Below are 25,409 nucleotides of genomic sequence, written 5' to 3' on the forward strand. Positions count from 1 at the left end.
GTGGGTGACTTGGCCACTCGTGACGGTGTGACGGTGCCATGTGACCTGCGGGACAGGTGTCACACTTGTTTGAATGCAGATTTGCGAGATTTTTCCAACGATTTTCACGCCCATCATCTTGCCCTAGACCATCCCTTCTCTCTCTTCTCTCCTACCTCCATCCTCTTTTCCCTTCCCTGTAGGCCTTCCACTCCAGACAAACCGCTTTTTAGACGGCGCTCGTCTCCAGTGGACACAATCGCTTAGCCCGAGCTTCTTTATAAGAAGATATCGGATCGTCTTGCCTGCAACGATTTTTTTTTGTCCTCTTCATCACATATGTCTCCTGTCGCCGTCATTGAAATGGCCCCCTCCACGTTCTCCGCTTTGTTCGAGTCGCTCCGTACGGCACCTACGGCTCCAGGTATGCATTTTTGGGTTTCAGATCCTCTGTCATCTCATCACGATTGGCGCACAGATGCCAAAGCCGCTGCCGACAAGCTCGCACGAGAGGTTTCCAAACAAGGGCTTCAGTCCGTATCGTGAGTATTACAATCGTGAGTCTACCAGTGACTGAACCTTCCTTATTCAGGGCCGGCAAAGTCATCCCTACGCTTCACAAGTTCGCTACAAACAAAAAATCGGGCTATGAGCGTGAATCCGCTGCCATTGCATTCCAAGCGCTTGCGACTACTTTAGGCGCACCTGCTGGTCCCATACTTCTTCCCTCATTGCCCGTCCTATTTGAGCTGTACATGGACAAGGGCGATGTCGTCCGTCAGGCGGCTACTGCAGCGACAAAGGCGATCCTCAAACTTTTCCCACCTGAGTCCACTCACCTCGTCTTCCGAACGTTAGAAAGCATATTAGAAGAGGGGAAATGGAGAACGAAGGTTGCGGCTCTCGATGCCATCAGGAGCTTTGTAAGTTCAGCGGGAGATGCAGTCGCCAACGAGTTAGGCACGACGCTGCCGAAGGTCGAGGCTGCTATGCATGATACAAAATCAGAGGTGAGCACATGCTCCGTGAAGAAGCAAATCTATTTATCACCTCCCAATATCGCAGGTTTCATCCGCTGCAATCAAATGCGCCACAGCGCTATGCACGACCCTTGCAAATGCGGATCTTGCACACCACATTCCTTCCCTCGTCAAATGCATGTCGGACCCCACCTCGGTCCCTGCCTGTATCAAATCACTTTCCAATAGTACTTTTGTCGCCGAGGTCACCTCTCCGGCTCTAGCCGTTCTTGTTCCCCTGCTCATGCGTGCCCTTAACGACCGAAGTATGGAAGTTCAACGTCGGTCGGTGGTTGTCATCGACAATCTCGTGAAACTTGTCCGTGACCCCAAGGTAGCTGCCACATATCTGAGCCCGCTTGTAGAGGGAGTAGAGAAGATTGCGAAAGGGGCCGCGTTTCCCGAAGTTCGTACAATTTGTCTTGTCCAGTTTCATCCGCTTACTGTCCTACCCAGGTCCGTGCATTCGCCGAGGGAGCAGTGAACACTTTGGCCAAATCTGGCGCATCTGCTTCAGGTCCCCCTCCGGCACATCGGGATGTCCAAGGGGAAACGGCCTCTGCGCTCGAAGTAATCCTTTCGCTTCTTCCTAAAGAATTGGTAGATACATCCGTAAAACCCAGCAAGACAGCTGAGCCTACCTTCGCTCTTGTTGCCGAGTTTGAGGCTTCTCTCGTTGCGAACCTCATCCATGACAACAAATTCACCGACAAGGCAACCTGGAATCGCTGTGTTGGCGTGTACACTGGCCCTTGGCTGCCCAAGAATGGCCCAGATGGAACAGCATTTGCTGAGACGGTCCGAGAGCATCTATACGCGATCGAAAAGGTATTTGATACAGTTTCTCCGCTCGATCCATCAACTTATTGATCGCAACAGGCCAAATATGCCCCAGTGCAGAACGGTGATTCTGAAGAAGGCGAGCTCCTGTGCGATACCGTATTTTCACTGGCCTATGGTGCTCTTTTGCTCCTTTCACATACGTCACTTCGTCTGTTCCGTGGACGCCGATACGGCATCCTTGGAACGAACGGATCTGGCAAATCCACGCTCATGCGCCAGCTGCGGGATGGTAAGGTAGAGAACTTTCCGCCGCAGGATCAACTGCGCTGCGTGATGGTGGAGCACTCGCTGCAGGGTGAGAATACGTCTCATTCCGTCATTGACTTTGTCTCTTCTGGTATGTCTCACGGAGCTACCTCAACTTGACGCGCAATGACATTGGTGTAGACAAGGCTCTGGAAGGCGTACCGCGGAGTAAGATTCGTGATCAGCTGTTAGAAGTTGGCTTCGATGATTCGCGGCAGGCTGAGATCGTTGGCGGCCTGTCTGGTGGTTGGAAGATGAAATTGGAGCTCGCGAGAGCGATGCTCTACAACGCTGATCTATTACTCCTTGATGAGGTCTGCTCCATTGCCCCGTCTTTTGCGAAGTTATCACTGACAACACCTCTTCCCCCAAAAGCCTACCAATCACGTACGTCATATACGAATGAATATCTTCCTACAACCTTGACATTTTTCTTCTTCTAGTTGGACCGCAATTCTGTAAAATGGCTCGAGCAGTATCTCATTGATCACAAAAACGTGACTTGTTTGATCATCAGTCACGACTCTGGGTACATTCTAGTCGCATACTTCACATACTTCCAGGTAACTAATCCAATTTGAACAGATTTTTAGACAATGTAACAACAGATATCATACATTACGAAACCAAAAAGGTTGGAAACCGCTATCTTTTTTACAGCTTCGTTTGTTTTGACTAACAGTGCCCTCCCAGTTGGCGTACTATCCTGGAAACTTATCTCACTTTGTCGCGACTCATCCGGAGGCCAAGTCCTACTATACTTTGGCCGCTACTTCGGTTAAATTCGCGTTCCCTCCCCCCGGCTCCCTGATGGGCGTCCGGAGCAATACCCGTGCAATCCTCAAGATGAGCAACTGTACTTTCACTTACCCGGGGAAGAGCACCCCAAACCTAATGGATGTGAGCTGTGCGCTCACATTGTCGAGGTAACACCTTTCTTGAACATCCTCGCCATCTGCTCTGAATGCACTATTCAGTCGTGTAGGAGTCATTGGACCGAACGGTGCTGGAAAGTCGACTTTAATCAAGTTGCTCACCGTATGTTCCCACCAAAATCATCACGGAGGATGGTTAATTCATTAATTTGTCTGTAGGGAGAGACGGAACCTCAGGAAGGAACTGTATATAAGCACCCTGCGCTGCGCATTGGATACGTGTCGCAACATGCCACTCATCATATTGGTATGTTTTATCATACATTGTGTCATGTTGTGCATTAATCCCTTGTCATGCAGAGCGCCATCTAGAAAAGACACCTATCCAATATATTCAATGGCGATTCCAAGACGGGCACGATCGTGAGTTTGGTTTGTCTTCCTCGAAATGCCATAGTATGCTCATCCTTGTCGCAGGCGAGCTTTTGGAAAAGGCCACTCGTGTCCTCACGGATGCGGATAAACAGCTTTTGGAGACCGAGTTTGTTGGCAAGAATGGAGCGAAACGGAAGCTTGAGGTTCGTTGTTATAGCATGGTCACCTTCGCTCACGGTCGCTAACACGAGCTTCTTTCAGATCATCATGGGTCGTCAAAAGCTGAAGAAGTCCTTCCAATACGAACTCAAATGGCGTGGACTAGACCACAAATTCAACACATGGATGCCACGCGATGAACTCCTGGCCAAGGGCTTTGGGAAGTTTGTTCAACAATTCGATGACATGGAGTCTTCCAGAGAGGGTGCCGGTCAGCGAGAAACCTCGGCTCACGTCGTCAGGAAGCATCTAGAAGACATCGGCCTGGATGGAGATATCGCACAGTATAATGAGATATCTGGATTGTCGGGGGGTACGCTCACTCTCACATCTATGATCGTGCCAATTCATAAGTCATTGCAGGTCAGAAAATCAAACTGGTCATCGCCGCTTGCCTTTGGAATAACCCACAGGCAAGAGCTTTCACAGCTTAACCTTTCTTAAATGCTGAAGTATCTATAGATATGTGTCCTTGACGAGCCAAGTAACTTCTTGGATCGGGAGGCTCTTGGCGGGTTGGCTGTCGCTATCAGGGACTGGGCAGGTGCTGTCGTAAGTGTCCGTATATGGTACATCCATGTTCACCTACTAAACAGAGCTGCAGGTCATTATTTCTCACAACAGTGAATTTGTTTCTGCCCTATGTGAGCTATCTTTCTTACTCATCTAAGTGTTCTCGCTGACTATGTTCCAGGCCCGGAGATATGGCAAATCGAGGCCGGCCGCATGACCCACAAGGGCAAAGTGGCTGTTGTGGAAGACGCTTTTTCCAATGTGAAGTCGCCGAAGGGCAGTGGTGCAAATACGCCCGCGCGATCCAGGGTTCAAACGCCTTCCGCTTCTACAGTCGCCTCTCCGGCTGTGAGTGGTGATGAAGCTGGTGGTGGCTCTCCTTCGGCTCCTATCAAGAAGAAAAAGAAGATGACGCGGAACCAGCAGAAGGCACAGGAAGAGCGGAGAAGGTTGAGGAAACTACACTGGTTGACCGTGGGTGGGCCTAGACCGGAGGATACGGATGAGGATTAGAGATGGACAACTACTGTACCCACGCTGATTCAGAGGTATTGATTTATGACTTTTCATTGCCATCGCTATCGTGATCCAAATAGATTGATTCCGAGATCGTAATAGATAGGTACCGCTACGAGCCGCTACGCCATTCATTTGCGCCTGTTCTTTTAGAGTATGTATTTTCGTGATCGCCATGCACATCGTGTACACCCAAGCGTAGCTAGACTTTGCACCTCGGGGCTACAACTGCCAAACGGAGTGATCATGGGGCGGGGCGGGAAGTTGATCGATCGAGGCACACACATACCGTGAAGTGTTGGTCAGTAAATGGACGAAGGCGGTGTCAGGTGCGTGCATGAGGTGCGGTTCATGACACCCGTGTAGACGTCAAGCATCCAAAGTCTGGTTGCGCGCAGCACGCCGCGACAACGGCATATGCGCTTCGAGTCTGGGAAGCCAGACATGAAGCGCTGCGTTGCGCACCCATAACACATGTCTCGGGACTGGCATGCGTATTCAGGGCGTCTGAGCTCTGTCAGAAGACGACCTTCCATTGAGGCCTGGTAAGTTGTAAGTTGGGAAACGAATACTACAGTTGCCATACCTGGAAGGTGCGCATTGCCGTGTTTTTGCTTGTTTTTTCTGCACTGGAAAGCTTATCGACCCGATCTCTTGGCTTGCACCATATTCCTTCAAAACATTCGACAGTCGGAAAGCATAGGCACTTGGGCCGAGGACCTGTCTACGAAAGCGAAAGCGTATCGGACACGCTGTTCACAACTCCACTACAGGACAGTTGAGTCCATTCAGATGTTCAGACCTCAATTGAAATTATCGCCTTTCTTCGATGCGCTCTGAATTCATGATCCCTTTTTCAAACAAAATGGGCGCCTCATAAAAACAATAGCAGACCGATTTAATGACCGAGAGCGTTCAAGCCCCATTTCCTCAGAAGATTAATACGTGTTCAGGAATCTTGGCCCGTAATTGAGTCATTGGACAATTCGCTTTCCTTACCCAGTCGGAGCTCCCCTGCCGGACACTGCACGCCACGGTCCATCCACCTGCCGCACGTGGGCGAAAGACCAAAATTAAAAGCCTATACCCCAAACAAGCCGCCTCAAGAGTTGATGAAAATGAAATTCAGCTCGACGCCCTCCGCGATAGGCCATTGCGGACGACCGATAATCTCAATCTCCCCTCCCTGTGATTAATGAACTAGACGTTCATCTCCGGCCCTGACCTTATCCTCGACGGGCGGTCCGTCGTAAAAATGCGCCGGTCAGTCCATGATGCCTTTATAAACGACTACGTGAGGTGACCTTGGTCATTCGATCCCCGTTACCCCATCAACTTCAGACAGCGTAGGAGGGAAGTATCGACGCCGATCGGAATGACCTGACGTCCAGCGGCTCACAGTATGGCACGTACAATCGATCGGGATCCCCCCTGAACTACCCTGTATTATAAATTAGATGACATACAAAGGCAGAGCGCCGAGTAAGGACGAGACATGTAGATAGGTGCTAAAAACATAGTAGTATGTAATGATAGTGTCTTCGTCCGTCAAGAAGTGCAAAAGGAGAACAAAGTACGAGCCCGTGATGAGATAGATACAGAGTGCCAGTACATATACAGCATACGTATCGGCAGATCCGCAGGAGAGTACCGGGACCTGCCGAACCGACATTAATCGAATACGTCCAAAATGGATTATGAGGGGTATATGGATCATATGGAGACGAAGTCTAACGCAAGAAATAATCATCAAGAAACTCGAAGGCCAGCTCCGGAACAATGGGAAGGGCCTACGACTTTGGCAACACGTAACATCGATTAATATCCACCTCGACTGAACCACTTGCGAGGGTCCATGCTTCTCCCACCGGGTGGGGAAGGCGATTTCCGTGTAGAGATAGTGGGTGGTGGAGAGCGTGACGAATAGTGTGTTCCGGAGGAACTGGCCATCGAATGGGGGCTGACGAGAGTCGGGCTCGTGTCGTACACATGCGGCGGCGACGGCATCAGAGGGGGATTCGGTGGGATAGAAGTCGTTGTAGGAGTCGATGAATTGCCTTGGCGTCCACCCGTTCGCATTGATTGGCGCTTGTTTTGGAACCTGAGAATGGATGAGAACGCGCCCCGGGCCAGATGGAATGCACTAACCAGATTTGCACGCTCCGTGCTGACATATCCAGCCTCTTCGCGAGGTCTGCGCGCTCCTCCGTGGATGGGAATGCCGTGCGGGCGTAGACATCGTTGAGGATCTTTAGTTGGTGGGGGTCTGCGCGCTTGCGCTTTTTCTTGATCGTCGGCTCCGCGGAGCTCTCGGCAGTGTCGTAGTCAATGGGAGACATGACGGGCGGGCCGCGGGAATAGGGTAAAGATGCAACGTTCCTAGAGGAGACGGTGCGTTCGACGGAAGGGTGGCCCATTTGCATGTGATGATGCTGGGATGCCACGGGCTGTCCATGTGCCGTCATGCGGCTGGCGTTGGGATCGGTGGGGTACGTGCTCGTCGCCACGGGCTGGTACTGAGGGTACTGGGTGGGATAGGCGGCCTGCGGGGAGCGGACGGTGCTGTGCGAGGTCATCGTCTGGGGGCTGGATGTAGGTTGGGGATAGTATGATGTGCTCTGGGCCTGCCATCGATCATCTCGGACGGGTTGGTGCGCATGGCTAGGGATATGTCGATGATGGTCAGCGGGAATCGGGGGCGAGGTTCGAGAAGGGTAGGTGGAGTACGTCTGCTGCGCGGCGTATCTCGGGTCGGGTTGCTGTTGATACATCGAATATTGCGACGCTTGATGCTGTTGGGAAGGCGCTTGGTCTTTGGGCAGCGTCAGTCACATTCTCAGACGCGGAGGAGAGGACAGACGACTCACAAGGGTAGGAAGCGTAGCCGCCGTCGTACGGTTGAGGATGGCGTTGTTGTGTGTAATGACTGGCATACGTGGAAGGAGCTACGTCGGTAGACTTCAGATCTGAGTTGATGTACATCGAGTTGACATAAGAAAACAAACCTGGGGAATGAGAGGTTGGAAAGGCTAAAGTGAGAGGGGGCAGTATAGTACGCCTACCCTGTTCCGGCACAGACGAACCACTCTGAGTGTCGCCTCTTGTAGGGCTCTTGCTCTGCAATCTTCCAGAATTAGGGTAATAGTAAGTGTTGTCCCGGGGAGTGGACATGACGGGTAAATGGAGAAGGCGAAGAATAATATTAGGGATGAGCAAGCGGATCCCGTCGATTAAGTACTGGGCTACACGCGTGCATGGAGTGGTGCCAAAAGGGTCAGTGCGGAGCGAGGTGATGGAACTAAGCAGAGCCCGAGGGCATCGAGGACGTTCAGCAGGCAGCCACGAGGGAACGCGCAAGGGCAGGGGATCGCGAGTGTGCAATTCGGTTTCTTGACAGGGAGGCGGTGTGGGGGCTGTGGTGAGGGAGAGAAGACAGGCCTCTTGCTTTCCAAAATACTTCCGGGGCGCGACCCCCCGTCACTTTCGCGGAGCTTGGCCATGACGCTGGTGTTGTTCGAAGGCACAAGGATTCTAGATCTCCGGCCAGGCGCGTGGGGAGTGACATTCGTCGACCGTTCCTCGACGGTAGTCTGGGAAGTTCGTTTGATGCTCACGCCCTGCAGAGACGGGAACTCGCAGCGAGCCAGGACGTTAGATCGGCCGTCAATGGACGGATATTAATAGACCAGCCACGACTCCGCCACGAGCAAGTGGCCAAGCAAGCGACCAGAATTTATCTAGGGCTTGCCGAGGAAAGCTGGGTGCGTTTGTCCCTGGATTTGGGGTGAAATCATAAGACGAAACACCTCGTCGATATTAGTGCAGACAAAAGGATGCCATTTGATATGACGCGGTCACGGCTGTGACGTGGGCAGAGCTGCAAGCTGTTTCAGCTTGAAGGAGCGACCGGTTTGGATATGATATTTTCAAGATGTGGCGTTGCTCGGACTCGGAGCCCGGGAGAGGCTCGAGAAGGGAATTGTGCGAGGAAGACAGAACACGTGGAGAGCACGTGAGATGACGCAGACTGGATTGGGACGGCGCCGGACATGTGCAACGGCTTGCCGAGTCTCCTCCCGCCTGCAGGCGAGCATCATGGCAAACCCAGCTTGGAGACCTCTCCCCACTCCTCCCACAACTCCTCCCCTCAACTATGCTGTCGCGGCATCAGACCGCGAGCGCGAACGATTATACCCCAATCATCATCCCCACCTCAATTATGACCAGCCTCCTACCACCTTGCGTGGAGGAACCCTCCTTCACAAAGGCTTTTACGATCTGCTCGCCTTTATTCCGACCCCATCGCCCTCGCGCTTGCTCTGGGGCGCAGAGCCGAGGGCTCAAGGCGTGGCTGGGCCGAGATACGAGGATCTGCCCTCCCGTAACGATCCACCTCCGAGGCCTCCTGCATCTGTCATCACGCCCCCGACCAGTCCCGCGCTCCCAAAGAAGGCCAGGAGGATCAGCAAGGACATGGTTTCCAAGCCTATGGGCTTCGTGTGCGTGCTCTCATAGACGTACATTTCCCGTCTCATTCCATCCGTTATACAGCCACTTAGTGCATGCATCGGACGCCGATCAGGCCGAGGCTCTTCTCACTCGCTGGGGTCCGGATGGTCTGGGAAAGTTAGGAGGTGAGATCTTAAAAACGTGCCAAACCAGTTCGCCGCCCAACGCACACCCGCATTCCGCCAGATCCACGCTGGGCCAATCCCATCAAGGACAGAGTACGAGAGAATAATCAGGCTCGTGCCGTCAACGAGGTCGTCAACGCCCTCAAGCCCTCGCAGGGCAGTAAGACTGAGAACGGCAATTCGCCTCTCCGAGTCGTCAACGGCATCAGCACGCCCACGACATCGTCGGTGATGACTACCGCTGCGCGAGAGAACGTCCGAATCTCTCCCATTGATGGTCTCCCAGGCCGCCCAGGAAATTCTACTATTCGATGGGGCGGCGGACTGTCCGCTCACCCAGAGTTGGCCCACGAGGATGACCCGGCCGCAGTCAGTCACGCTCCTGTCTCTGCACCCCCGCCTAGGACCATCAACCCGTCCCTGGCCACGCTGGAGAAAGCGGTGTCTACCAGAATATATTTTGAAAACCTTTATTTCCCCCTCTTCCGCCACCCGCCTTCTCGAGAACAAAGAAGGCTTGCCATGGAGCGGGACATGCTGAGCATGGGCTTCTCAGAAGATCGAAAAGAGGAGCTTCGCCGTCGCTGGATCCAGAATGAAACAGATTACCTCCGCGAGAAGAGACGCAAGGTCGACGTCAGCGCGTTCATCAAGTTGAAGACGATTGGACACGGTGAGCTTCTTCGAGTCGAAGATTACATCCCTCTCCTTGACTTTGTGATCCCTTCCGTGTCTCAGGCGCCTTTGGTGTCGTTTCACTCGTGAAGGAGCGATCTACTGGCCAACTTTACGCGATGAAACAGGTGATCCATTTTCCCGCTTCGTCGTGGCATTCTTCTGAAGCGCGCGTCCAAGTGTTAATCATTCTCCACAGTTGCGTAAGACCGATATGCTTCGCAAGGGACAGGAAGGTCACGTACGGGCAGAACGCGACGTTCTCAAGTCTGCGTCCCTAGTCAGCTCTCCGGGGGGAGCAGAGTGGATCGTCAGGATGCATTACAGCTTCCAGGATCGCGATAATCTTTATCTGGTGGGTCCCCACGATAAGCATACCCTGTCCCGTGGTTGTGTGGTTGCTGATCGCGCTCCTGATTTCATATCGGATAGGTACTTGAGTATATGGGCGGCGGAGACCTTCTCAATCTACTGATCGAGCGGGATGTCTTTCCGGAAGATTTCACCCGTTTCTACGTCGCGGAGGTCTGTATACGGCCATTGGCTCGGCGAGCAGGGTTGTTGTTGACCGTACTTCCATTTCAGATGGTTCTGGCGATTGAGTCTTGTCACAAGCATGGGTTCATCCATCGTGATATCAAACCAGACGTAAGTGCGGTTTCTCGCGGGCGCCTTGGAGGGGAATGCCGATGTTCGTCATCACTAGAATTTTTTGTTCGATCCTGAGGGCCATATCAGGCTGAGCGATTTTGGACTTGCGTAAGTGGTGGTCTTAGACCCGATGTTCCAAAGCTTATCGTCTTCGCCTGACTGGGTCTGAAGGACGGATCTTCACTGGGCACATGATACTTCTTGTCTGTCGTTTAGGTCTTTTGTTGATGGGTGACGGGATCTCACCGTTCCTTCACAGATTATGAACAACAGAGGCTCCACCTGCTGCGCAAGCACGGTATCGATCTAGAAGATAGCACACTAGGAGATGGAACGCGTACTAAGCGGTTGGACCGCAAAGACTTCGATTTGCTTATGAAGGGCAGTGGTAATGGCGGTATCTTTACCTGGAGAGAAAAGAACCGCAGAAAGGTATGCACGCCCCGTGTAGCGTCCAACCTATCTCCTGAAGTAAAGTCTCATTTTCTCGTCGAATAAGCTCGCCTACTCCGTGTATGTCTTCCATTTCACTATGTCTTCCTGCGTGCTCATCGCAAGCACAGGTGTGGTACCAATTCCTACAGTAAGTGGACGCTGATCGGTGGCCATTGCCGGGCTGTACCTGACCATCATGACAGTGTCTCCTGAAGTTATTCGGGGGCAAGGCTATTCCTATTCGTGCGACTGGTGGAGTCTAGGTGTCATCATGTTCGAGTGTCTGTACGGGTACGTGATGCTTAGCCTAGATCGTATGCGATTGATAGACTTTGGCACGCGCATAGCTTTCCACCGTTCGTCAGCAATTCGGTAAGCTGTATGTCTTGAGACTACATCAACCACGCGTTGACCCCATTTTGCCCGCACGCATTGCTTGATGGACTGCTCGTTTTTACCTGCCGTGCCATACTGCAGCGCCACGTAACCAGACAGAAGATCTTGAACTGGAAACAGTCCCTCCGCTTTCCCTCTCGGCCGCGCGTTTCCCATGAAGCTGTTGACCTCATGCAACAGCTCTTGTGCGAGCCCGAAGATCGCCTGGGCTTTCAAGCCTCACTCGCCGTCACTCGACCCAACTCAACGATCGTGCAAACGCGACGGAGCGGCCTCATGGGGGTCTCCGGCTCTGCTGATGGAGCCGAACTGATCAAAGTACGCAAGCCACGACTTTCTTTGGATCTCAGATGTCAACAATGATTTGACGTCTGCCTTCGTCTCTTTGTCAGGCGCACCCGTGGTTCCGCGGCATTGACTGGGCAAATATGCACCGTTATACTGCACCGTATCGCCCGGACCTGCGTAATCCCGCAGACACGAAGCATTTCGACGACGACATCCCTGCAGAGGTGCGCTGCAAGTCTTCTTCGATCTTATTCTGCACTTTGTCTGAGCGCTTGGTGTAGCCGCTCGCACCCGCCAACGGAGCTCCGCCGGACGCCACCCGAGATCCGCTGTTGCGTGACAAAGTGCACGGGGCACAAATTATGGACGTGCGCAAGGCACTTGCTTTTGCAGGGTTTACGCACAAGAGCCCGCGCGCTGTCAGTTACGTGCGTGCGGACAAGGCGTTCAACCCTGAGCCTGATTCTTACGGCGCGGAGGAAGAACCTGAACGCGGACGCTCGACGGTACGCGGGAGCCGCGAAGTTGGGCAGGGACGTGCCATTTCGATGTGATCTTCTATTGGCAAGTGGACGACCGGCTTCGAAGACGAATTGTGATGACATCTTATGACGACAGTCCGAAGGAACAGGAACCTGAGGAGTGTGTTGTTAACGCGTGTACGAGTTGTTAGTCGGGTGCAGTCTTTCGGACGCACACACAGAAGTGCCCTGTATTCTTGCTGCTCCCATTATGGTTGTTCGCCTGCTGTTTTCTTGATTCACCGGGTTCACTTCTTGAGACGCTTTTAATATTTTATATCTATAGGACTTATCCCATTTAAGCGATACCATTTATTCGATGCTTTCCTCGACTTGGCCTGTACGGCTCAAGTGTCCTATTTTTCTATTGATTTACCAGATCATACCGGTTCCGTCTTATTCTTTGGGATTTACATCCACTCATAACTGCGGAGAACTCGCTCCTCGATCATTTTGGGGGCATTGGAGCACATTTGCACGGTGGCTATGCCGGGGCCGAAAGGAGCCGCACAAGACGTTTCAGAGTTCGATTGTGGTCGAGGCAACGCTTATGTGTGTCGCTGGCAGAGAATGCGAATCCAGTCTGGTGCTTGGCCCCCCTCCCCCACGAGTTGCCGTTGCCTTGGGAAGCCCAGCCGGTAGTGCCATATGGGTCGTGGCCCGACTTTTTCGAAGTCCTACGCCACGTTCAAGTGAGTAGCGGCGCATGCGTGGCCCTGTTCGTGGAGGTGAGCTCCCTACTTAAGGCAGGTTTCCGGTGCAGCGCTCTGCAACGTTGCCCGAGACATAGGGGCTACCTCTTCTTGAGTCGCGCAGCTAGCCAATCGACGGGGCGCGCGTGTCGCTTTTGCGGGCGCGTGGGGGTGGAAATCCAACACCCGTATGCTCTCACCTCCGATCGGGTCGTGCGGAAACGACTTCGTGGGTATAGGCTGGAGAGCTGTATGCGAGATACTCTTCTGAGGGAAAGTAGAGAGTGAGTCGGGCTGTGTTCACCTTCGACCAACTTCGACCCTGCTATTCGATCGACTCTCCTGGAAACCCTTTCCAAATCGAGCGACGAGGATCTTCCGTCTCGAGTTGGCGCATAGGAGCCCAATGGAGGTAGGCGACTGCGCTGTCATCAGGTATAACGTGGGTTCGCGACAGGTCAGGTAATCTGAGATTGAACTAGACAAGGCGAGGCCGTCCAGCATATGACTGGGCCTCTACTTGACGTTTTGCTCGCTGCGAAAGGTGGCCGTTGTTACTTACGGGTGTTCCCGCGCCACCGTATTAGTTGCAGAAGTACGCCGTCCGTGAAGACTGAGGCTTGAGGAATATGGCAGTCCCTTCTGTCCCTGCTGTTACATACCAAGAAAGAAGAGAGATTCTCGCATGCACTCTAATGTTCGAGTTAGTAAGAGCAAAGTCCTCGATTATGGTATTGCCTGCGGTAAAAGCGGGTCAGAAGCTTCATTTTTTGGAAACAATACGGAGGTATGGGCCCTGCAGGGGCGACGTCCCTCTCCCGCCGATGTCTTCGACAGGGCTTTTGCGATGGATTCAATAGCGAATTATGGCTGAGTCAAACGGTTCAGATTGAAGATAATCTTGATATAAAAATATCCCTTCTAATGTTCGTCTTTCCTGTGCAGGTATTGCTGATGAGATCAGATTTCAAAGGACCCAGGATGCGATCGTAATGTGCGAGGTACTATGTGTACCAGCCTAGAAACAGTTGAATCTCCGCCCTGATTTTCCTTGTTGAGACAATAAGTTCATGGGCCAAGCGGGCTTTCAATGGCCACGGCGCTTTTTCGTTGGAGTCGTTAGAGTCGGGAAAGCCGGCTCTATACTATGGAGCCTTCAACGGAGCTTAGCGGATTTTTGAATTGACCGGCCGTGTCTGAGCCTAAGGACAAAAAGACACCAAGGGCTCCAGTAGACCATGTTGCTAGGGTTCCCGATTACCCATCGAATAAGGTTAAGTCTGGAGAAGACGGCCACTAACAGCCATATTATGTCCCATTATAGATACAGCGGTATACTACAAACCACCTCTACCTTTTAGTAGTTCGACTGCAACAACGCGATCCTCTATCCTTTAGGGCCTGTTTCAAGCCTGCTTTCTCATCAATGTCTCATGATTACGATACCGTTCAACCAATATCTCCTGACGAAAAAGATGCTTGGACAGGAAGCGCAGCACAGGACCGCTACGATCTAGAAGCCGTGGATTCCCTGTCTTACCAGTCTCATCTTCCTCTAAACCAGTCGCAACCCGTTAGAGATGTATATCCACTTCACCGGCCTCAAGCTCAGGACAGTGAAAGCCACTCTCGTATCATCGAAATGCCTCCCACCAGCATGCCAAATGAGTATGATAGTGGACCTTCTTCGTCGTCTGGAGGGAGACCACCCATTCGACCATTCCATCGCTTTGATGATGATTCAGGATCTAGATCAAGCAGGAGCGGAAGCTGGGATCTTTTGGCAGGCGTTCGAAAATTTGAACATTCCTACGACCGTTTCGATTCTCGCAATGCTAACGAGACGCATCTCGCCTTCGCTGAAGGCGACCTGCCGAAAAACAGAGTGCGTGACAAAAATTTTCACTCTTGTGTACAAACTCTTGACGTGGAAAGGCTCAACAATTTATGCGCATCTAGTTCACCCGATTCTATAATTACCTTCTTAACGTATCGATTGTCTCACGATGGACACTGTTCATCATACCTGGGTTAGCTATCCTCTGGATACCTGGCATCCTTGGTCTTACGGAGTTTCCAGACGCCACGGTTCGTTTAATCTCTACAATCGAAATGAATCTGGAACACACGTTCATGTCATTGTAATTAGATATGGGGGGTCAAGTTACTTTGGTGGAGCATATGGCTTAGTATTGCGTGGGGAGGTGCGTACTGCGTGAGACGTATGATTTGCTTCCATGTATCACTTAATCTTGTCTGTGGCCTATAGGCTGGTGGGGCTGTCTGGCGGCAGCGTGGGTGTTCCGCATTTTCCCGAGCTTGCCTAAATTATTGAAGACTATCATTAACAGGATGCTGCTCCCTCGACTTGCGCGCTACACGGTAGGCATCGTTGCGGTCGGAAGTCGGCGATATATCGATTGGCTTGAGGTTCTTCACCGGTATGTAGGTAATTCTTACGGCCGTCTCCATTCTCTCCATGTCATTCGGCATCATAACTTGCGTGGACTAGTGTTAATGACGCCCATGATCCTGACACAGCTACGTTGCGCTATCTGCGTGGTCCCTTACCATATGGATTGTCTGGGGCCCCCTCATCGATACGCGTGTAGAAGAAGGCACCAGCAGCAAAAGCGTATCAGTCATTGCGCTGATCTATAAACTACTTTTCGGCCTCCTTCTGTGCACCGCGTTGCTCCTGTTCGAGAAGTTTTCAATACAGTGGATCGCGGGTAAATTCCACGAGCGGTCATATGCAGGTTCGTTGGCTCATTCTTTTCTCACATCTCTGTCATTTCGGGGTCTGCGGGCCTTCCCTACCCGCTAACATGCATCATGTCTAATGCCTTCATACTACTCTTCTTTTCCCATACAACTTATTGGTTGTGCACCCCAAACGCCTCGATTGACCCTGTAATACTCACGTACATGCTCCCCCTTCTCACCACAGAACGCATTGCTGATCAAAAATTCGCTGTCAAGACGCTCGCCACGCTGTACCGTCACTCCAACGATATTCCTGGTCGATCTGACACTCTCCGAGCTACCCGTGGGACGGATAAGCGCGCTACGCTTAACCCGAAGAAATTTTTCAAGCGTGCCATCAAAGGTGTCCGCTTTGCGGCCACGACTACCACTACAGCACTGGGCAATGTGGCATCCGAGATTGCAGGAAGGTGTGTGTGCGATAGGAGCTGGTTACGAAGCCCCGCTGATGGGTTCTAAACTTGCAGCTCTGTCCTGCAGCCGAATTCTCCACAGGCGATGGTGCAGACTGCCCTCGCGTCGTCTAATAAGACTAGGATGGTCCGTTATGAATTCCTTCAAGTTGCGATCGACGGTATCACTGAAGAAACCCTGTTAGCTCGCCCGGCGTTTGTTCCTATCGTTCGTCAGGCCAGGCTACGACTACCTTGTAGTCGATAACATCGCCCGATTTTTCCCCACATATCCAGACGCACAAGTCGCTTTCGCGATATTTGACAAGGACGGCAACGGGGATATAACGATGGAGGAGTTGGAAATGTCTTGTCTAGAATTCCATCGGGAGCAGCTCTCCATTGAACACTCGATGCGGGACTTGGACAGTGCGGTTGGACGCCTTGACAATATCTTGATGAGCGTATATGTCGTCGTCGCAATACTCATTTTTGCGGTGACTTTGGTAAATCATCTCGCAGCGTGGATCGGTTTGGTCCGAATTAACAGTCTTGTAGGAAGCGCAAATTGCAACGTTAATCACTGGAGGAGGCAGTCTTATTCTCGGTATCGTGTCTCATCTGTGGTGTTTGCGGCCTAGACTGATTATCCTCAGGTCTAAGTTGGCTTATCGGCGGAAGCCTCTCTGACGTACTCACAAGCATCATCTTCCTATTCATTCGGCACCCCTTCGACGTGGGTGACAGAGTTAACCTTGGAGAGCACGGAAGCTTCACTGTCAAGGAGATCAGGCTACTTAGCACAGTCTTCCTTGATGGAAATAACACGGTGGTACAGGCTCCAAACACGGTTCTAAACACTTTGGTGCGCCGGCTGATGTCAGTCTCCTGAATATGCTAACGATCGCCGTATCGATCGCAGTTCATCCAAAATATCCGTCGTAGTCCACAGGTCTGTTCCCTCGTCAGTTTCGGATGCTTAGACCTAAATCTTGGCTTCACAGATGTCGGAGTCCTTCAAGTTCGACGTTCACTTCTCGACGTCCTTTGAGAAGATCGAAGCGCTTCGCCAGAAAATGCTGGACTTCGTCACAGTAGAGCGGAGAGACTTCCTTCCTCAATTCGACGTGGTTATCTTGGGTAAGAATGAATCTTTTCAAGGCCACATTCATCACTCAGCTAGTCGATAGACATACCAGGGCAGGAGAAGATGACTCTTACGGCTGATATCATGTACAAGAGTAACTGGCAACAGGGTGCCATCACAGGTGCGCCTCGGCCTGTTATTACCTCTTCCGTAGCACATCATTGAGAGATCTTTCCTCTAGCCAAACGTCGTAATAAGTGGATTACTGCGCTCAAAACTGCCCTGGCCGAGGTGTTTGTTTACGGACCCAAGGGTAATCCAGATGCTGCAGAAAAGCCGAAACAATATACCCTTGTACCGTGGGAAACAGTCTCGCAGGAGGACAAGAGTAATGCCCAGGGGGGCGCAGATCCAAGCCGAGGCCTAGTGGCTCCATCCATGCCGATTGGAGGATGGAACCTAACAAGTAACGATACCGTTCTCAGTGTGTTACAATTTCACCCCTTTGATGTTTCAGCATCCTCTGATGGTCTTGGACCCCTGTTTTTGTTTCCAGTGGCAGGCTCCGGAGACATATTCGATGAAGCCGCGGAGGTGAGCATTCAACCAATTCCCCCACCGTATTGATCTCCCCTTCCGACTTCTCTCCATCCTCTGTCCGAGCGTCCGAGGACTGCTCTACTTTCCCAATGCGCACCCGACGATTACTTCGTGCTGATCACGGCAATGTACTTGCACAGTTTTCAAGTGAAACCCCGCAAGGCGCCCTCAGCTCGGATGTGCGCGACGACATGCGCTATCGGCCGAATCAAACGCCGCGGATGCCGGCGGCCGTCGGTACGCCCTCGGCACTTCGTCACGTTACTGAAGAGATTGAGATGGAGTAGAGGGATGTGTCCTGAGTCGAGATGGAATTGATGTTGAACGTCAAGAGCGCCCGTTTTTGAATCTCTGAAATACAGTCGGAGCATAGGGCGGGGATGGTCGTACGTTGATGGAACGTCAAATTCTGAGCTACTGCACCCTCTTGGAATGATTGACGATATTAATTTTATTCAGCCTTACATATATGCTGGATGCTGGTGCGATCTATGCTTTGACAATTGAATTCCTGCGTGGAGTTTAAGATGAATCTGCCCTTTCAGTCTCTTATAATACTCTTATAATACATCACATATGAAGCGTGGAATCGCTACTCAGGGCTACTCGCAGCGCCATCAGATGAGACAAGCGGCCTGATCTGACAGTAACAGACTTGTCGGATAAAGCGGTGATCGAGCGGGCAAATCTAATCGTCGTCGGCGAGCTGGTCAAGCATTGGTTAACGACTGAGATGATACAGTGTGTTCCCCGACCAAAGCCTGGTGATGGCATGGGAATCAAGGATGACTACAGAGAGAGGCGTACAGTATGCACGTACAAACACAATGATCACACATTCCACCCGCTCGCTTGCTGCTGTGGACTACCCCACCCTGTCCTCTGCGGGCTCGTACTACCCCAACTTCCTGCACCGGAAGCTGGACCCTGACCCGAATTCGGACCCGGGGCTGACCCTGGACTACCCGACGCTCCATACGCCCACCCACCAGCTGGACTACCTCCCCATGCGCCACCTCCGGCGTTCCATCCTCCGGCGGCTCCCCCATTGCCTCCACCGCTTGCACCACCCCACCCGCCGGCGCCGGGCGACGAACTGGCGCCCCATCCACCTCCAGGAACTCCGTTGGTGCCCGTCCCATTCTGTTGAGTTGGAGCGAGCTGCTGATCAACACTGGGCAGACTGTCTGATTTTAGCCCAAGAATGAGGTTTGCGAGCTTGAGCTGCAAATCGGCCAGTCCCTATGATGTTATACGCCCCAGTGCGTAGATGGTAGATTAGAGGAGTCGAACATCACACGATTGGAGATGGTGCAGAGTGAATATACGTCATCTGATGAATAGCACTAGACGGACCTTCATGACCACCTCTTGTGGTCCCAAACTGCCATCTGTCTCCACTTCCATGTAGAACTTATTGGGTTTAGCGTTATAGTCGAATAACTCATCGTCCCTAGGTGGCTCTTCCTCTTTTGCGTTTTCACTCAACGGCCACTCGTCCTTGATATCGGTCTCATACCAGTATGACGTGTGTCGGAGCCTGTTGTGAGGGTCATACTCGAAGGAGACAGCAGAACATGGTGACCATTTTGCGTGTTCCTTAGCTATGCCCTATCGAGAGATAACCCGCGGGAAACAAGATTGCATTGTGGGGTCGATGAATGAGTGAGGATGGAGACGAAACGAGAGAAAGACGGACCTTCTTGGCTACACAACGCACTTTGAGCTCCTGTCCCTTTCGTATTTTGCCTATCAATACCGGATTGTCGCCGCCTGTGGGGTAACAATTCGTTAGCTGGAGGCTGAAATCAGCGACCAATCAAAACGCACCTTTCCCCACTGGTTCTCCAAAGTTTTTAGACCGCTTCGACAATTCTTCACCGGCCGGCTCCTCATCCTCGAACTGCGCCACAACGTCCAAGTGATTGGTCGTTATATCCATTGTCCTATTGTCACTACATGACACATGCAGCAACAGTGTTATAGAGCAGTTTTGGCAGGATCGTGCACATGTGCAATCCTTGTGTTTGTGGGGTCAGAGTAACGTAGAGCTGAACGAGACAGATTGCACACTCTGTTGTAACGAATTGCCTCATCGCAGTTCGTGCTAACGAGTGGGATCATACCCAGCCGATGTGCGATGAACTCGTCGGGCAAAACGGTAGTGTTGGCATGGATTTCAACCATATCGATGGCTGTACAAAGCTGAGGCGTCACGACACAGCTCTTCCTCCACACCACAGAAAATTGAAGGACACTGACCGACGGTAGGGATATCTGCCATCATGACTCTCCGCATCGAGTTGGCCAGTCTAACACAATGTTAGACGATGATTCCGCACGGGCGGCCAGGAGACATACGCAAGGTCTGCATTTTCAAGGACAAAATTGACGCGGTCGCTTTGGAGGTCGCGTATACGGACGGTAGGCTCGAGGATGTCGTTGGTCTGCATTTCAAGTCAGAGAAGGCCGGTGGCTCATTTCCATCCCCGATCCCCGAACATAGCATCCTCCCACGTGACGTCTTCTCCCTGTTAACTTAGCAGCAGTCAGGACACGTTCACGCGCGCACGTCGAGCCAACCAGCATGAAGCGAGCTCATTGATTGTACGGCATTATATCTAAAATAAAATAAAACACAGATGAGACATTGCATTAAGAGGGAATCGAACCCTCGGCGGGTCGATGGCAACGACCCAGGTTACCACTACCCCATTAATGCCATATCTTATGTATCTCAAAACGCGAACACAATCTGTCTCTGTCGAGTGAGAGGAAAAGCTTATACGAGTACAGTGATACCTGTAGTGCTGTAGCACGGATGGAGCAATACGTAGTGTCTTCAATCTGGGTGAGCACAAGGCTTGCGCGCAGCAGATGATATTCCTCTTCATGTAATTAGCATACAACAAATTCAACACTGTAGCTTGTAAATCGGCATAAATGGGAGATACAGATCTTTCACGACGATGCAGCCAGATCCTTTTCTCTCAATTCATTGTCAAACCATCCGGAAGCTCGCTCCGTCAAGGCAGCCACCGATTGGAAGTGTGGCCATACGTCTTTGAAGATATCCGCACGATGGGCCCCGATCTGTCGAACGTAATTCTGGTCAACGCGCTCAAGAACTGGATGGATGGTCTGGTCCATATATTCTTGGAGCCGAGGCTGGACTCCTAATACGATGTCCTGCAATCGAGATTGCGAGCTCGCGTCGAGCTGGTCGAGCTGCTGTTGCATTTGTTCCATCTGGGCCAATAGTGTCGAAAGCTTCGTATCGTTGTCCGAGGCTATGGCTGTCACCTGTAAACATTCATGCTCAATAAGGCGATCTCAAGGACATAGCTGCCAAAGTAGACGGTAGACGGAGTTACAGACCTCTTCCACGTCTGCCCTGAGCCGGGTATTTTGAGCTAGTAGCTGTGCATGTCCTTCGTTGACCCCCTTCGTCGCCAGTATCTGCGACGCCACCACGTCGGATAGTTTCTCTATCCCCTCGCCATGCTGTTGGCTGTCTTGATGAAGTTTTTTCAGCGGTTGAATGAACGTCTGGTCACGGACTTCAGCTAGGGCAGCCACGCTTGAGGTCACGAGTTCCTCGCGCTTCGCCTCCAGTTTGTTTTCGATTGCGGTGTCGAAAGCGATCGAGGCCTGGTGATGAAACCTCTCTTCCATGTCGTCGAGCTTCGTATCCGCGACTCGCAATTGGCTGAAAAGAGACGCAAGAGAAGGGGGAACAAATTCGGGTTCGCCTACAGGACGATCTCGTCTGAAATTCTAGTGTGAGAGAGTGGCACTATTTGGACAGGACAAGCTACCTTTTGATCTGCTCCTCCTCTTCTTGAGCTATGATGGCCTCGAGTCGAGGTTGTGTCTCAGCAATCCATTTCTGGATCATTGTAACGTACTCCACCGCAGATTGAGACCGTGCGTCCGGGTCATACCCTGAGACATATTCATCTAATGGATGAAGCTCGCTGAGGGCTCTCACATAGTCCGAGTACTTTTTTTGTAGGAGATGGATTTTGTCGTCGAGCTCTACTCGCTTGGCATCGAGTATGTTGCGTCCGGCGCGTCCGACATGCTGGTACTGTGATGAGGCTTGCGTACGCTTCCATCGAACTTTATCTTCTTCGGCTTTCTTGAGCTCAATCTGGCACTGGACAGCGCGCCCAACATATCTGATATACAGGAGAACACGACATCGTCAGTACATATCAAAAGCAACAGTGGAAAATGTCGCGTACTTGAAGTAAGTCAGGACGTCCCTCTTCCTGTCCTGGAGGCTTGTCGGCACCTTCTTGGGAAGACGTGGACCTCTCCCAACCTCGCCCGGTTCTAGAGTTCCTGATCGCGAGTAGTCAAAGAGTGACAGATCATCCGCGAATTCGCCTGGTTCTAACGAGCTTCGGTCTCCTCGATTCTGACCTGGCTCTGTGGAGGCGAGACTGTCAACGCGAGCATCAATCCGATTGGAGGTCTTGTTGAGGTCAACTTGACTTTCAATTATAGACTCTGTGTCCATGGCATCATTATCGGGGGGGTTGTCTTGCGTCGTCTCCGTGGGGCCAAATTCGCCCCAGGTATCAGCGGTGCTTTTTCCCGTCGCAGGCTGAGCCCAACCTCCAGAATTAGTCGGCTGTTCTGCAACAGCACTCCACGCCCCTCCAGTAGAGGCGCCCCAGCTACCAGCGTCTCCAGCCCTTAACGCAGGAGTTTGAGGAGACGGCCAACCCGTGCTCTCTGGCAGGGTACCCCCGCCTCTAGGAGTTTCGTCTGCAGTTGATGTGGACGCACCCCAGCCCCCTGTCCCACCAGCAGCACTGCTCCCTTGTGTATTCCAGCCTCCAGTGATTCCTGACGTGCTTGCAGGAGGCGCGCCCCAGCCTCCTCCACTACCACTACCACCACCTCCGCTCGACCCAGTATCCCAGCCACTCGAAAACCCCGACCAGAGCCCCTTTTCCTTCTCTTTCTCCTTCTCCTGTTCCTGAGTATCTGAGGTCCGGTTAGAGCTAGATCGTCCCCATCCTGAGTCTCTCCCTCCACCTCCGAAGCCGCGTCCGCCACGGTTCCATCTCCCTCTGTCACCTGCAGGACCCCTTGGCTCATTGCGGTCAAAAGGACGGGGAGGTAGGGCACTGTCCCAGGCGGGCTCGCTTGGGTGAACGAACTCACAAAGACCGCCCTGCAGCCTTCGGCAGCCGCCCAGAGAGTTGCCCCGGCTGTCGTAATACTGCACGCATTACACAAGCTCAATTAACCATGAGCGTGGACGCTATGTGGACGACGTACTCTGCATCTCTGGGAAGGCATCGCCGAGATTGAAGGATGTATGGAGCAATTGTCTGCGCGCCAGTCGCTAAAGGGAGAATAATTTAGTAGAGGATTCGTGATAGAAAGGTAAAACAGGAGACAGGACGATATAAGTACAATGCAAGGGGTAAGGCATTGAACTCGCATCTCATCAAAAAGCGGCCTTGTTGTTGTAACTTGTGCTCGAGACTTACCTTGTTAACCTAAACGAATCAACACAGTGATAGCTAGGTAGCGCAGGAAATGGGTGTGGAAGGTAGAGGGTCTGTATATATGCCATACGGCATCGAGCCGGCTGTGAAGCACAGTCAAAAGTCAATTCAATTATGGTCGAAAATGGAATGACTTCAGCCACAAGCGCGACTGGCGGCGATCAATTATCATATCATATCCACATCACCGCGCTCCTCACCGCGCGCGACAGACTGAGATGAAGGAAAGGACACTTAAGTATCATACACGCATCATCCAGGTGTGGGAGATTATATCGTATGGTATTCAGCTCGAGTATGATTACATTCCATTCCGCATGTTATCGAACTTGCTTCCCTCGTATCTCAGCCAATTTGGCCTTGTATCCAGCCCACCCATCGCATCCTTCACGACTTGCACGAGGCTCCGCCCCGGCTGCGGGTCCTTTCCAGGCCCACTCTCCATCCCATCCCTCCCACTTCCCTTATCCCCGCTGAGCTCCCAGAACATGCTCCCGCCCAACCCTTCATTTCTGATCCATTCGCCCTTCCATCGCCCGACCTCCTCATCGTCAAAGCTGATCATCTCCTTCTTCGCATAATCGTACGTCCAGCTTGCGAGCGACTGGTTGTCGCGCAAGACATACGAGTTCGGCAGCGGCAATGCACGGTAATCGTACACGCCGCTTTCCCAACTGCCTGGACCTAGACCGGAGAAGGGGCTACCGGGACCATCGGTGTTCAAGAAAGAGCGCCCATAAAGTGGTACGCCCATGATAATCTTGCGACGGGGCAAGCCTTGGGAAATGTACCAATGGATCGCTTGCGCTGCACTGATAGGGCCTCCGTACACGTTTGCCTGATGATTTGCGATTTTGTCCCATGAGCCAGCTATATTATTTTAAGTCAGGCATGTATCATTTGTGGTATGAGAGAGGACTCACAGAAATCATACGTCATCATGTTCCAGAAGTCGAGAGATTGGTCCATCTCACGAACATGGAGTTTCTGATAATTATCGGGACCACAAGGTGCAGCGATCTAGGTCCGCGACACAGTCAAAGCTGAGCATTGTCCTGGTTTGACGAGGGAGAGCCTATACGCACCGTTAACAGAAACCTATAATCCGTGTTCTTCCTTCTCGCGTGCGCATCCAAGGCTGCCCTCATTTCCCTCAGCAACTCAACGTACCCTCTCGCTTGCTGGTCGTTCTGTGGATATTCGTAATCAATGTCCAAACCATCGAGGCCATAATCTTCTAGCAACTGGATCGACGACTGCACAAATTTCGCACGGAGTGCAGGCGACACTACCACGGGATGGAAATGCGGTGAATACGTCCAGCCCCCGATGGATAAGAGGACCTTGAGATGACGGTTCTGCTTCTTCAAGTTGTATATCGCTTTGAAGTTCCCGTATAGGTTCGTGCCAACGTCGTTCCAAGAATCCCCGGGATAGTGGATATCTTGATCCGCCCACGGGTCAGAGAGGAAGACTTCCCCGGATTCCGCTCGAACATCGGCGAAGGCGTAGAGTATGTGTCTGGGGTTTTGAATGAGCCTACAGCACTCGTGTGACGATCACCAAAAGCATACGTGAGGTCTTGTACTGGTATCAATGAGGGAGGAAACTTGCGCCCATAAATCCCCCTAGACGTGGAACAATCGTGTTACAAGTCAGCCATTACAGGTCAAAGGTCAATTCAATTCACCAGTTTACGAAGCTAAGCACCAGAGAGCACGCCGAAATCGGTTCTTAAGGAGTTTATGGGGGGAGATGAAATCGCACGCACTATCCAACACTGTGTTTCTCGCTGGCCATCTCTTTGTTCGTCTCTTTGTCTGCAGGCTCTGCTTGCTCTGTAGTCCCCTGGCTGGGGAGGCTGGTTTCTGTGTCGTGCACAGGCTTTTCTACAGTCAGCTGCGCCGAGTCTTCTTTCGGAATCGACCACTGGCCGACTTTATACGAGCCAAACGCAACCAAGCAGAATGCGAGTAAAAGTCCAAGAAGCTTGAAGGATGCAAATTTATGATGATTTCGTTTGGGTGGAATGATGCCTGGAGGGGTAGAGACGTCGTCTGAGCTAGCAACTGGCTGGTAGGATGCAGGCGATACCATCACCACCTGACGGATGTGCGGTCAACATCGACCATAAGACCATTACTGTAAGCAATGCCTAC

At 52.0% G+C, this 25,409-nt stretch overlaps 8 protein-coding genes across 8 annotated transcripts; 4 read left to right on the top strand and 4 right to left on the bottom strand.

Moving 5' to 3' along the window:
• Nucleotides 1-117: 117 nt before the first annotated feature.
• HETIRDRAFT_150446 (ABC transporter) lies at nucleotides 118-4,779 on the top strand. The gene is made up of 19 exons (XM_009548887.1): nucleotides 118-403; nucleotides 458-521; nucleotides 572-989; nucleotides 1,045-1,404; nucleotides 1,455-1,826; nucleotides 1,878-2,178; nucleotides 2,229-2,401; nucleotides 2,463-2,474; nucleotides 2,531-2,650; nucleotides 2,781-3,013; nucleotides 3,065-3,125; nucleotides 3,182-3,269; nucleotides 3,323-3,385; nucleotides 3,440-3,540; nucleotides 3,599-3,869; nucleotides 3,920-3,969; nucleotides 4,019-4,108; nucleotides 4,161-4,200; nucleotides 4,251-4,779. The coding sequence occupies exons 1-19, from the start codon at nucleotides 319-321 to the stop codon at nucleotides 4,580-4,582; spliced, it is 3,234 nt and encodes a 1,077-aa protein (XP_009547182.1). The 5' UTR covers nucleotides 118-318; the 3' UTR covers nucleotides 4,583-4,779.
• Nucleotides 4,780-6,403: 1,624 nt separating this feature from the next.
• On the bottom strand, nucleotides 6,404-7,756 carry HETIRDRAFT_169178 (uncharacterized protein; the record flags this gene model as incomplete). The annotated part of the gene is made up of 4 exons (XM_009548888.1): nucleotides 6,404-6,686; nucleotides 6,734-7,397; nucleotides 7,453-7,590; nucleotides 7,648-7,756. The coding sequence occupies 4 exons, from the start codon at nucleotides 7,754-7,756 to the stop codon at nucleotides 6,404-6,406; spliced, it is 1,194 nt and encodes a 397-aa protein (XP_009547183.1).
• Nucleotides 7,757-8,680: 924 nt separating this feature from the next.
• Nucleotides 8,681-12,656, top strand: HETIRDRAFT_459268 (uncharacterized protein; the record flags this gene model as incomplete). Its single annotated transcript, XM_009548889.1, has 17 exons — nucleotides 8,681-9,084; nucleotides 9,137-9,219; nucleotides 9,281-9,892; nucleotides 9,958-10,022; nucleotides 10,094-10,249; nucleotides 10,327-10,419; nucleotides 10,480-10,542; nucleotides 10,601-10,653; nucleotides 10,717-10,748; nucleotides 10,805-10,977; nucleotides 11,045-11,058; nucleotides 11,109-11,128; nucleotides 11,184-11,271; nucleotides 11,328-11,352; nucleotides 11,458-11,694; nucleotides 11,769-11,888; nucleotides 11,946-12,656. The coding sequence occupies 17 exons, from the start codon at nucleotides 8,681-8,683 to the stop codon at nucleotides 12,216-12,218; spliced, it is 2,511 nt and encodes an 836-aa protein (XP_009547184.1). The 3' UTR covers nucleotides 12,219-12,656.
• HETIRDRAFT_418441 (uncharacterized protein) lies at nucleotides 12,273-12,455 on the top strand (the record flags this gene model as incomplete). The annotated part of the gene is made up of 1 exon (XM_009548890.1): nucleotides 12,273-12,455. One exon carries the CDS (start codon nucleotides 12,273-12,275, stop codon nucleotides 12,453-12,455), a length of 183 nt encoding a protein of 60 aa, XP_009547185.1.
• A 1,859-nt stretch (nucleotides 12,657-14,515) lies between the features above and the next one.
• HETIRDRAFT_61519 (Mechanosensitive ion channel) lies at nucleotides 14,516-18,326 on the top strand. Its single transcript, XM_009548664.1, has 18 exons — nucleotides 14,516-14,762; nucleotides 14,837-14,965; nucleotides 15,027-15,081; nucleotides 15,147-15,171; nucleotides 15,229-15,318; nucleotides 15,419-15,636; nucleotides 15,828-16,053; nucleotides 16,111-16,183; nucleotides 16,242-16,541; nucleotides 16,594-16,642; nucleotides 16,692-16,900; nucleotides 16,958-16,987; nucleotides 17,040-17,165; nucleotides 17,219-17,303; nucleotides 17,364-17,606; nucleotides 17,679-17,716; nucleotides 17,863-17,959; nucleotides 18,010-18,326. Exons 1-18 carry the CDS (start codon nucleotides 14,520-14,522, stop codon nucleotides 18,075-18,077), a joined length of 2,304 nt encoding a protein of 767 aa, XP_009546959.1. The 5' UTR covers nucleotides 14,516-14,519; the 3' UTR covers nucleotides 18,078-18,326.
• A 100-nt stretch (nucleotides 18,327-18,426) lies between these two features.
• HETIRDRAFT_440329 (uncharacterized protein) lies at nucleotides 18,427-20,177 on the bottom strand (the record flags this gene model as incomplete). Its single annotated transcript, XM_009548891.1, has 7 exons — nucleotides 18,427-18,964; nucleotides 19,079-19,333; nucleotides 19,422-19,495; nucleotides 19,553-19,742; nucleotides 19,796-19,917; nucleotides 19,985-20,034; nucleotides 20,084-20,177. Coding segments are annotated over 7 exons (1,196 nt in total), but the record flags the coding sequence as incomplete, so codon positions are not given.
• Nucleotides 20,178-20,581: 404 nt separating this feature from the next.
• On the bottom strand, nucleotides 20,582-22,196 carry HETIRDRAFT_434542 (uncharacterized protein). Its single transcript, XM_009548892.1, has 4 exons — nucleotides 21,970-22,196; nucleotides 21,541-21,903; nucleotides 21,101-21,491; nucleotides 20,582-21,025 (listed from the first exon to the last, which is right to left on the bottom strand). The coding sequence occupies exons 2-4, from the start codon at nucleotides 21,618-21,620 to the stop codon at nucleotides 20,684-20,686; spliced, it is 813 nt and encodes a 270-aa protein (XP_009547187.1). The 5' UTR covers nucleotides 21,621-21,903; nucleotides 21,970-22,196; the 3' UTR covers nucleotides 20,582-20,683.
• A 1,318-nt stretch (nucleotides 22,197-23,514) lies between these two features.
• Nucleotides 23,515-25,279, bottom strand: HETIRDRAFT_33306 (glycoside hydrolase family 18 protein). Its single transcript, XM_009548597.1, has 6 exons — nucleotides 25,022-25,279; nucleotides 24,941-24,952; nucleotides 24,830-24,878; nucleotides 24,336-24,776; nucleotides 24,174-24,270; nucleotides 23,515-24,120 (listed from the first exon to the last, which is right to left on the bottom strand). Exons 1-6 carry the CDS (start codon nucleotides 25,048-25,050, stop codon nucleotides 23,552-23,554), a joined length of 1,197 nt encoding a protein of 398 aa, XP_009546892.1. The 5' UTR covers nucleotides 25,051-25,279; the 3' UTR covers nucleotides 23,515-23,551.
• Nucleotides 25,280-25,409: the final 130 nt, after the last annotated feature.

This window comes from Heterobasidion irregulare (genome assembly GCF_000320585.1).
Source record: "Heterobasidion irregulare TC 32-1 unplaced genomic scaffold scaffold_06, whole genome shotgun sequence".
Taxonomy (NCBI): domain Eukaryota; kingdom Fungi; phylum Basidiomycota; class Agaricomycetes; order Russulales; family Bondarzewiaceae; genus Heterobasidion; species Heterobasidion irregulare.